The sequence below is a fragment of the Rutidosis leptorrhynchoides genome, chromosome 2 (assembly GCF_046630445.1).
Source record: "Rutidosis leptorrhynchoides isolate AG116_Rl617_1_P2 chromosome 2, CSIRO_AGI_Rlap_v1, whole genome shotgun sequence".
Taxonomy (NCBI): Eukaryota; Viridiplantae; Streptophyta; class Magnoliopsida; order Asterales; family Asteraceae; genus Rutidosis; species Rutidosis leptorrhynchoides.
The window spans coordinates 128,986,471-128,998,628 of NC_092334.1; the positions used below are offsets into that span (position 1 = coordinate 128,986,471).

At 35.3% G+C, this 12,158-nt stretch overlaps 2 protein-coding genes across 2 annotated transcripts; both read left to right on the forward strand.

Annotated features, from left to right (window-relative positions):
- Window positions 1–3,572: 3,572 nt before the first annotated feature.
- Window positions 3,573–4,016, forward strand: LOC139888264 (uncharacterized mitochondrial protein AtMg00300-like). The gene has a single exon (XM_071871283.1). The coding sequence runs from the start codon at window positions 3,573–3,575 to the stop codon at window positions 4,014–4,016; it is 444 nt and encodes a 147-aa protein (XP_071727384.1).
- Window positions 4,017–7,906: 3,890 nt separating this feature from the next.
- Window positions 7,907–9,673, forward strand: LOC139891387 (xyloglucan 6-xylosyltransferase 2-like). The gene has a single exon (XM_071874348.1). The coding sequence runs from the start codon at window positions 8,054–8,056 to the stop codon at window positions 9,419–9,421; it is 1,368 nt and encodes a 455-aa protein (XP_071730449.1). The 5' UTR covers window positions 7,907–8,053; the 3' UTR covers window positions 9,422–9,673.
- Window positions 9,674–12,158: the final 2,485 nt, after the last annotated feature.

Genomic DNA, 12,158 nt, shown 5'->3' on the forward strand with positions numbered 1-12,158 from the left:
TTATGATTACAACATGAATTGTGTTGCAAATCATTCCTATAAACTTTATGGATCATCAAATTAACTGGAGATATCAAAACAAACTCGAATTTGATTCAAGAACACTTAGTTGACTTTGAAAACCAAAACTTTGACTCTCAAATTAGAAATTGATAGAAAGAATTGAAGATTGAAAACTTACAGATAGTTTAGATAGACGATTCCTAACAAGACTGCATTATTACATTTTGGAAATTCATTCGAAATCAAAATATGGTGAAAAAGATGAATGTACAGAGTGTCGAGCTTATTTTATGATTTTTATGTTTTACTTAATGAATTGCAGAATAATTCTTTTATAGAGTGATTGCATTGATCCTAATTGAGTTGTGAAATGGACTTCTAACAGATTACAGACAGAAAACAAAATTTGAAAAAGTTGGATTGAAATGGGTAACGGAATGGTACTAGTTCTTGACTTTTTTTTTAATTAGATTAATATTAATAATTAATAAATATATTAATAATAATAATAATAATAATAATAATAATAATAATAATAATAATAATAATAATAATAATAATAATAATAATAATAATAATAATAATAATAATAATAATCATCATCATCATCATCATTATATCCATATTAATAATAAGTAATAATGATACAAAAATCATAAAAAATGATAATAATATTATTAATGATAAAAAATAATGGTTTCTTTAATAATAATATCTAATTCATGGAGTATTATATTGTGTCCATTGCTAAACAGTTAACATTTAAAAGTGTTCTAAAAAAAATCTAAAATTTTAGATTAACTATATTTAATTATTTCACTCATTAACTGTTTGAAACCTGATCAAAAAGTTTCAATAATTATTTATTTTATATTCCAATTTATATGTACGGAGTGCTAATATTTAATCTTAAAAGGGTAAAAATATTTTTGACAAATCTAAAATCTTCGTAATCAATTTACAGCTCATCTTTTATTTCAATCCTTCATGGACATGTACAATATCTGTGTTAAATCTAACAAATCGTCAACCGAGTGCTACTGATGTTTACTAATTAGACTCAAAATCATTTATTTTTAATATATTCTCTTTCTATATATAAAGAGTTTTAAATAGCAAGTTTAACTACTAAATAAATATATTATATATCTTTAAACCATTGAATTTAATATAATTTATATATTTACAAGTAATATTTATATACATATTTATATATATAAATATATATCTATATATTTATAATAATAGTTTTCATTACATCGCATATTATTTTTCATATTTATTTTCAACAATTAAATCATATATTATTTCAAATAATATTTTCAATTTAATGTATATGTATCTATTTATATATAGTTGTTCGTGAATCGTCGAGAATGGTCAAATGTCAATTGAATATACAAAACAATTCAAAGTTTTTGAGACTCAACATTACAGACTTTGCTTATCGTGTCGGAATCATATAAGAATTAAGTTTAAATTTGGTCGGAAATTGTCGGGTCGTCACAGCCGTGCCCTTAGATCGATTTCAAGGTATTCTCCCGGGCAGCGATGAGAGCGGGGTTAAAAATGGGCCCACATATACGTATAAATTTTTTTACTACGCATAAAAAAATAATACTTCAATTTATCTATTTATTAACTTACATTGTATTTAACTATTAAAAACAAGGTAATTTAACTTTAATTGACAATTTTTATTTGATTTAATTAAATATATAGTTAAATATATTTACATATTCAGAAGTTTGGGCGCTTCTAAATTATTGAGTCCTAGATGGTTGCCTATCTTGTCTATACTCAAAGACATCTATGACAATCGCTGTCAAAAAAAGAATAGCAGAAGAAATAAAAAGAAATATAATGTAATCATGAAAACCTCAATTTTACTTTAACTAAAAAATGAAATATAGATAATCACCAAAACTTATATATTTGAACCGTAGTATATATTGATGAATCTCTAAGCATAATACAAACCGTAAAACCTCTATTTTCTAAATATTAAAAATGAAAGTAGTTTTGCTATTGTTGGACGGTGGAATAAAACACATGTTCCATGGATGAATTAAAAGTCTACTTCACTATTGCTTTGGAGGCCACCTACCATGATTGTTGACCACATGTTTATTGTGGCTCAAATTTCATTCAACGTATGTGAAAAATGAATGAGAGTAGGTTACTGACAATTCTTATTTCCATGCATGCCATTACTTCAACTATAAAAGGATGTCATGTATTGCATTTAGAAATCATCCAAAATATCCCAATACTTGAAAGAGTTTAAAGAACTCTTGTAAAAGTATTAAGAGAAAGAGTTGATTACTCTTGTTCTTGTGAGAAACATTATAGAGTGAGGGAAGTGTAATAATCTAGTGAGTGGTCCAAATACTTCATTAGTATTTTCGGAGCCTAGATTCGAGTGATACATTGTAACCTCGGGTTTGCCATATTTGCTAGTAAAATCCATCTCTGCTTCCGCCCGTGGACTAGGCCTCACGCCGAACCACGTAAATCCTTGTGTATTTATTTATTGCTTAATTGTTCTATTAATTTCTCGGGTCTTGAAAGTGCGCTAAAACACAACAAACTGGTATCAGAGCTATAGCTGTGATTAAATATACAAGATGACGATAATAAGATCCGACGTAGAGAAATTTAATGGCCAGAACGATTTTGGTCTTTGGCGAATGAAGATGCGGGCTCTACTGAGCCAACAAGGTTATTTGTTAGCTTTGAAAGGGAGAGAACATCTACCCGAAAAGTTGACAGATGAAGAAAAGGATGAACTTCTGGAAAAAGCACACGGCATGATTATTCTAAATCTTGCCGATTGTCTGCTTAGAGAAGTTGCGGCAGAAACCACACCGGCTGGACTTTGGAAACAGCTAGAAACTCTATATATGACTAAGAGTCTCACGAACCGGTTGTATATGAAACAACGGTTGTATACTCTTCGGATGAAAGAAGGTTCACTAAATGATCACATTGATGAGTTCAATAAAATAATTTTGGACTTGAATAATATTGGTGTGAAAATTGATGATGAAGATCAATCGTTAATTTTCTTATGTTCCTTGCCAAAATCGTACAAGCATTTGGTTACAACTCTACTATATAGTAGAAAAACTATTTCCATGGAGGATATCAAATCTACCTTGAACTCTAGCGAGTTAAGGAAGAAATCCTTAGCGGATTATCTGGAAGAAAGTGCAGAAGGTTTGGTGGCAAGAGGAAGACGTAACGATAGAGCATCAAGTAGTAACAACAAAGGTCGTTCTAGATCGAAACCAAGATCTAGAAAGATCAAGTGTTACAATTGTCACAAGGAAGGTCACATGCGTAGAGACTGTCCAGACTTAAAAGGAAAAAGAGAGACTTGGAATGCAGCGGGAGCCGATAAAGTTGCCGCGGTTGCAGAAAATGATTCTGATGGTGCAAATGTTCTTAGTGTTACCGATGGCCTCTCAAGTAATGCGTGGATTCTTGACTCGGGTTGTTCTTATCATATGTGTCCTATTAGGGACTAGTTTACTACCTATCAACAAATAAATGGTGGTAAAGTCCTTATGAGAAACGATGTAGCTTGTAAGGTTGTTGGTATAGGAACGATCCAAATCAAGATGTATGATGGCACGGTGAGGACGTTGACAGATGTCAGGCATGTTCCAGAATTGAAGAAGAATCTTATTTCCTTGGGTACACTGGACTCCATCGGCTGCGAGTATCGAGCCCGAGGTGGAGTACTAAAAGTCTCTAGAGGTGCACTTGTCGTGATGAAAGGTGAAAGGTGTAACGGCCTTTACCTGTTAAAAGGTAGCATGGTTACTGGTGCATCTGGAGTTTCTTCATCGGCTAAAGATGTAGATACCACCAAGTTATGGCACATGCGCCTTGGGCACATGAGCGAGAGAGGAATGATGGAGCTTAGTAAACGAGGTTTGTTGTGCGGTCAGAATATCGGAAGATTGGAATTCTGCAGCATTGTGTATTCGGAAAACAGAGCCGAATAAAGTTTGGCACAGCCGTTCACAGGACTAAAGGTACTTTGGATTATATCCATTCAGATCTTTGGGGTCCATCTCCTGTTCCTTCAAAAGGTGGTGCAAGATACATGTTAACCTTTATTGATGACTATTCGAGAAGAGTGTGGGTTTATATCCTTAAACGTAAGGATGAAGTCTTTGTCAATTTCAAGCAATAGAAGATGATGATAGAGAAGCAGACTGAAAAGTTCATCAAACGCTTGAGAATGGACAATGGACTGGAATTCTGCAAAGGCGAATTCAATGAGTTCTGCAAGAACGAAGGCATTGTGAGACACCACACAGTGCGGTTTACACCACAACAGAATGGCGTTGCAGAATGGATGAATAGAACGCTCCTTGAGCGAGCAAGGTGTATGCTCTCGAACGCAAAATTATCAAATATATTTTGGGCTGAAGCTGTAAACACAGCTTGTGATTTGGTAAATCGGTCTCCATCAACGGCAATTGATTGTCAAACTCCTTTGGAGAAATGGTCAGGTTCCCCTGCAAGTTATAGTGATTTGAAGATTTTTGGTTGTCCTGCTTATGCTCATGTGAAAGATGGTAAGCTTGAGCCAAGGGCAAAGAGATGCATATTTCTAGGGTATGGAGACGGGGTGAAGGGTTATAGATTGTGGTGCCCTGATGGTAAATCATCCCGATTTCTCATCAGCAGGGAAGTGACATTTGATGAGTCTTCTATGTTGAAAAAGACAGAGGAGAAACAAGTAGTTGCTGGAAAAGATCGTGAAGTTGAAGAGCAGGTGGAGCAAGAAATAGAAGTTCCACAAGGATTAGTACAAGATACTCCTGTCGAGCCCGTTGTAGAAGACGTACATGACTCTGGTGTTGATCAAATGACACTAGAAGATCAGTCAGATGAGCAACATGATCTACAGAATTATAATCTAGCAAGAGATAGAGAACGACGAGCAATAAAACCACCACAACGGTTCGGGCATGCAGATTTGGTAGCTTATGCCCTGAGTATGGCAGAAGATATAGAGGTCCAAGAACCTGCTACATATCGTGAAGCTATTAGTGGCCCGCAATCTGCAAAGTGGTCTGTAGCTATGAATGAAGAGATGGAGTATCTTTATAAGAATCATACGTGGGAGCTGGTGAAACCGCCAAAAGGTCAGAAGATTGTTGGATGCAAATGGATCTTCAAGAAGAAGGACGGAATTCCGGGTGTAGAAGATGAAAGGTTCAAAGCACGCCTTGTAGCAAAAGGCTTTACTCAGAGAGAGGGAGTTGACTTTAATGAAGTTTTCTCGCTGGTCGTAAAGCATACATCTATTCGCGTGTTACTTGCCATGGTTGCTTTACTTGATATGGAGCTGCAACAACTAGATGTCAAGACCGCACTCTTACATGGTGAGTTGGAGGAACGGATCTTTATGCGCTAGCCAGAGGGATTTGTGGTCAAATGAAAGGAAGATTATGCTTGTTTGCTGAAAAAGTCATTATATGGCTTGAAGCAATCACCTCGACAATGGTATAAGCGGTTTGACGTATTCATGACTAGTAAATGTTACTCGCGGAGTGATTATGATAGTTGCGTATATCACAAGAAGCTTCCTGATGGCTCGTACGTTTATTTACTGTTATATGTGGATGATACGTTGATTGCTTCGAAAAACATGTCTGAGATCGATCAGTTAAAATCTCAACTCAAAAGTGAGTTTGAGATGAAAGATTTAGGTGCAGCTAAGAAGATATTGGGAATGGAGATTATCAGAGATAAACGTGAAGGAAAATTGTATTTGTCACAAAAGAAATATATTGAGAAGGTTCTTCAGCGTTTTGGGATGGATAACTCCAAACCGGTTAGTACTCCACTTGCTGCACATTTCAAACTTTCATCGGCGTTGTCACCGGAAACTGAGGAGGAGGTGGAGCATATGTCACATGTTCCATATGCTAGTGATGTGGGTAGCATCATGTATGCTATGGTATGTACTAGACCGGATATTGCACAAGCGGTAAGCGTGGTGAGTAGATATATGGATTGTCCAGGGAAAGCTCATTGGAAAGCGGTGCAATGGATTCTACGGTACCTCAGAGGGACAACAGATATTGGCTTAGTATTTGATAGCGGTGGTAATACTAATGTTACCTGATACGTTGATTCAGACTATGCTGGTGATTTGGATCGGAGAAGGTCTCAGACGGGATATGTTTTTACTCTCGGAAGATGTGTTATTAGTTGAAAAGCAACATTACAATCGACTGTTGCTTTGTCGACAACTGAAGCGGAATACATGGCTATGACTGAGGGTGTGAAAGAAGCAAAGTGGCTGAGGGGTTTGGTTGGTGATCTGGGTTTGCAACAGAATGAAACTGTGGTGCATTGTGATAGCCAGAGTGCCATACATTTGACTAAAAATCAAGTGTATCATGAGAGAACCAAACACATTGATGTACGGTATCACTTTATTCGTGAAGTAATATCTAAAGGGGTTATAATTGTGAGAAAGATCAGTACAACAGATAATCCGGCAGATATGTTGACTAAGCCCGTTACTACAAACAAGTTCGAACATTGTTTGGACTTGGTGGGCGTTCGAAGAAAGTGATGAGCCCGAGAGGGCTGACAGGAAGCAGAGATTGATAACAGATAGCAAATGAATGAAATGTTCGCCAAGGTGGAGATTTGTTGGACGGTGGAATAAAACACATGTTCCATGGATGAATTAAAAGTCTACTTCACTATTGCTTTGGAGGCCACCTACCATGATTGTTGACCACATGTTTATTGTGGCTCAAATTTCATTCAACGTATGTGAAAAATGAATGAGAGTAGGTTACTGACAATTCTTATTTCCATGCATGCCATTACTTCAACTATAAAAGGATGTCATGTATTGCATTTAGAAATCATCCAAAATATCCCAATACTTGAAAGAGTTTAAAGAACTCTTGTAAAAGTATTAAGAGAAAGAGTTGATTACTCTTGTTCTTGTGAGAAACATTATAGAGTGAGGGAAGTGTAATAATCTAGTGAGTGGTCCAAATACTTCATTAGTATTTTCGGAGCCTAGATTTGAGTGATACATTGTAACCTCGGATTTGCCATATTTGCTAGTAAAATTCATCTCTGCTTCCGCCCGTGGACTAGGCCTCACGCCGAACCACGTAAATCCTTGTGTCTTTATTTATTGCTTAATTGTTCTATTAATTTCTCGGGTCTTGAAAGTGCGCTAAAACACAACAGCTATGTATTCAACTACCGTGAAGAATCGACTATACGTTATCAAATATCCGATTTATATATATTCATTTCATGCATTTGCAAAACAAATAAGATATAAATAAATGAGCACCGAAGCTTGGCTTGAGTGATATGGGGTGAGATTTAACTTAAAGTACTGCCAATTCAGGTTCGATTTTCACTTCAAGGAGTGAGTTTTTAACATTTAATGGTACTGTCAACTTTAATGAGATTTGATAAGGTCTCTGAGGTGTTTTTCCAACCTTCGATGATACTGCCAACATCGTCGCGAATTTAATTTTTCTCCTAATGCGTGTGTGAGTGACAAATTAGAACATTCGATATCGATATAGTCGTTAAAAAAATAAGACAAATGAAATTGAAAAAAATATACAAATGCATTAATGGAAAATATGTCTAATTCTAAAATTCATAAGATTAGATTTATAATCAATGATAACCCATTTTAACACTCAAAACCTAAATAAGACACTTATCGTCGAACAAATAAAGCATTGATTAAATAAAGCATTGATTAAAAATCTTGATTACTTCTAAACTCAAAAGAACATACGGTTAGTGGACCATAAATATCACTTATACATAACTTCATGTACCAAAAGTGTAAATATATACTTTCCTAATCATCCTAACCAGCAACTACCGTACCACCATTTTCTTCATCCACCGACAATTATAAATCTATGTATCCATTTCCTTTAATTCCATCCCAATAAACCAACAATCGGTTAAAAACATCATTCAATTTGGTTCCAACCCGATTCTAGATCCGAATCCGGTACACAAGATGCTGGATCGTGTATTCGGTACGCGCCGGACACGTCAAATTCAACGGCTGCTACGTAACGGAAAGGTTACAATACTATGTTTGGTTCTCACGATCGTTGTCCTACGTGGCAACCTCGGTGCCGGAAAATTCGGTACGCCGGAGCAGGATTTTAAAGAGATCCGAGAAACGTTTTATCAGTACCGAGGTAAGCGCACTGAACCTCGCCGTGTTTTAGAAGAAATACAAACTGAAACGACGTCGTCTGAGGGTAATACTAATAATTATGCTGAATTTGATATTAATAAATTATTTGTTGATGAAGAAGATGATGTGAAAAAGGATCCTAATTTGCCTTATAGTATTGGACCTAAAATATCAGATTGGGATGAACAAAGAAGTGAATGGTTGAAACAAAACCCTAATTTTCCTAATTTTGTAAATGAGAATAAGCCTAGGGTTTTGTTGGTTACTGGATCATCGCCCAAACCGTGTGAGAATCCGGTTGGTGATCATTATCTGTTGAAATCAATTAAGAATAAGATTGATTACTGTAGGGTTCATGGGATTGAGATATTTTATAATATGGCGTTACTCGACGCCGAAATGGCGGGATTTTGGGCGAAATTGCCGTTGATTAGGAAACTTTTGTTGAGTCATCCTGAAGTTGAGTTCTTATGGTGGATGGATAGTGATGCTATGTTTACTGATATGGCGTTTGAGGTACCGTGGGAACGATATAAAGATCGGAACTTGGTGTTGCACGGTTGGAACGAAATGGTGTATGATGAAAAGAATTGGATTGGGTTGAATACGGGTAGTTTCTTGTTAAGAAATTGTCAGTGGTCGTTGGATTTGTTGGACGTGTGGGCCCCGATGGGTCCGAAAGGGAAGATCAGGACTGAAGCAGGGAAGCTTTTGACTAGAGAGCTTAAAGATCGACCCGTGTTTGAAGCGGATGATCAGTCTGCAATGGTTTGGATATTGGCTTCGCAGAAGGATAAATGGGCGAATAAGGTTTATTTGGAGAATCATTATTACCTTCATGGTTATTGGGGGATTTTGGTTGATAAGTATGAAGAAATGATTGCGAGTTACCATCCTGGTCTTGGTGATCATAGATGGCCGCTTGTTACTCATTTTGTCGGGTGTAAACCTTGTGGAAAATTCGGTGATTACCCTGTTGAAAGATGTTTGAAACAAATGGATCGCGCGTTTAATTTTGGAGATAATCAGATTTTGCAGATGTATGGGTTTACTCATAAGTCGCTTGCTAGCAGGAGGGTGAAGCGAACTAGAAATGATACTAATAATCCTCTTGAAGTGAAAGATGAACTTGGTTTGCTTCACCCTGCATATAAAGCTGTTAAGGTATCATCATCGGCTTGAGTACTTACTGGTTAGGTCTTGATATTTCCACTCATGAATTCGTATTGTGCTCTAAGTTATGATACGTTTGGATTTTGTATCGTTCTTTTATTTGTCAATTGTTATAGCCTGTTGATTGTATTGAAAATTTTCTTGTTATTAGCCATGTTCAGTTTATATGATAGGCAAACAAATAGCTTGAGCCAACTTTTACACGTCATGAGATTGTTACTTAATTTAAACATAAGTTGGTTTAATCCTGGTCATATAATGGTTTGTTAATGCCAAATGTCATCATTCCTGTTCTTTCTTATTATTTTGTTTTGATTGGTTCGGTTAACTTGATTATGACTTGGTTTATGATGGAAAATTTTGGATGGAGACTACGTTGTATGTGGGAATGAATTTGTTAATGACAATGTGTTAACATCATTTTGCGTTAATTGAAGCAAATTTTGCGTGCCTTTCGGGTTTGAGTTCTTAGGTAAGAGCGTACCGACGCATCAAACTTTTTAGCATATACCTAAAGCTGGCTTAGCATCCATAATTGAGGATCTTGGACACACCTTTAGCAATAGGAATAAGATGGCGTTTGTGAAACGATGAAGGATCCAACGCAGAAAGAATATCAAATTATAAGATATTACAAGTTGTTATAAGACTTACATCATACCTATACGGCTATACCTAATGCTTGTTAAATTAGAGAACATGGTGATCACGTAGTCAACTCAAATGAGATCTTGATTCATTGCAATGATGGTTGACCAGGTTTAAACTTAGATGAGATCTTGATTGATGGAAATTTAAAATTTATGCTTGTTATATTATATACTCCCACCGTTCCAAAATCATTCTTCCAGATAAATGGACTTACTTTACATATGTAATAAGGATATTACCCTTAATCAATTAACATAAGATTCTTCTCACTTCTGTAACTATAATATGAGATTGGGCTAACTTGTTCTCTAACATATGTTAAGGTTATAAATTTTCAAAATATATCACTATATTTGTTATTTATTATTATTAATCTAATTAATTTTCAAGTATACATGTTTATTAATTATGGTAGTGATAATACGATAAACTTGATCACTAAAAAGGAAAGCGAACTAGTAAATTATGACAAAGGGAGCACTTTTCTTGGATTTAAGTCGATGGGTAGGTTTCGGATCTAATCACGCAGTAAGTGCTCTCTAGAGATCAACATGATTCTTTAGAGATTTTAAAACCACATCCATTTTCACTCAAACACTTTGAACAGGAGTCAATTGTTCGATTCAATTCGTTTTTTTCCTTCTTCTTGTGGTTGGTTAAAATATGGAGGTCATAGAGTCCCTAATTAACATAGGCCGGAACAATGGAGATTAAAGCCTTTTGTAATTTCTTTTCTTTCCCACTTTCAACTCCTTGTTGGAGAGTGCTTAATACAATTTCACATCAGTCAAAAAATAAATAAAAAAATGCGCATCTGCATTTGACGATTTTAGTTTGTCCCGCATATGTTCAAGATTAGACGCGTGATAAAACTGTCAGGTCAGATCTTATATATCGTTAATTCGTTGCTACGATATCAAGTTTTATATACTCCGTACTATTCATCGATGAACCGAATGTCGTTTGATGGTTCAGATGTCGTTTTCTACTATTCGTAGGTAGGGCGTGTTTTGGTGTATTCAACTTATCGACCCTCCTCTTCCTTGATATATGGAGGCGGTTTTGTAATTTCAGGCTTTCACTTGTCGAACCTATGTTTTGTTTCATCTGCTTTCATATGCACTTATCAACGGTAGACATTCTCTACTCATCGTAGCTAGTGCAATGCTGGCGAACACTTCAAACTTTGACCGCGACAACAAAACTACCAAAGCAAAAAAGGCTTTTTATTATGGTGAATGTGATATGATATGATATGATTAATATAAATTTGAAAAAACTTTATGAATATGTAAAACTTAGGTTTTCTAACCTAAATTTTTGATTTTATAAGTTGAAGAAATGAGCTTACAAATAGTTTTAACTTTTAAAGTAGTTTTAAAAAATATTATCATTACAAGATAGTCTACTGATTGTGGTCATGATATGTTTACAAGAGGTTTTAGATTCAAAACTTAGTAGAAGCATGTCTCGCAGTGGTAAATAGTAACAACATAAGGTGTTACATGATAACCTTAATCAAGTTGAGTCAAAGATCAAGGTGAAAGTTACAAGATCAACAAAAACGATATTTGCTCTCTAGAATGAACGAGATTGAGCTTAAAGTTGATGCGCAAACTATGTATGAATTTGAATTGGGAGAACATCTAAATCTCATACATGAATCGGATAACCTACAAAAAGTGGAAGATATGGATTTACTTCACAAGGCAATAATTAAATGGGATGTTTAAGAAGACGAATATTTATGTTCTTTGATGTTGAAACAAAGAAGAAACAGGCAAATGGTTAAAGGAATATCGATTAATGGGGAATGAGTGATGGAGCCATCGTTGATTAAAAACGTGTTTCAAGATTTCTTCATACAAAAGTTCTTGAGACATGCTAACAGGATGATTCCTCATCCCTTGACTTCAAATGGCCGACTCAATGATGATGATAATAGATCTTTGGAAAGGATGGTTAACGAAGATGAAATAAGAGGTGGTATGAGTGTGTGGGAGTAATAAAGCTCATGGCCTAGATGGTTTCACATTCATTTTCATTAACTACGATTGGGAAAACGTGATTTAAAGAATGACATGAACATCAGACA

Bases quoted from the DNA above. Each gene is read 5' to 3' on its own strand.
- LOC139891387 (XM_071874348.1), top strand. From the start codon at position 8,054: ATGCTGGATCGTGTATTCGGTACGCGCCGGACACGTCAAATTCAACGG.
- LOC139888264 (XM_071871283.1), top strand. From the start codon at position 3,573: ATGAGAAACGATGTAGCTTGTAAGGTTGTTGGTATAGGAACGATCCAA.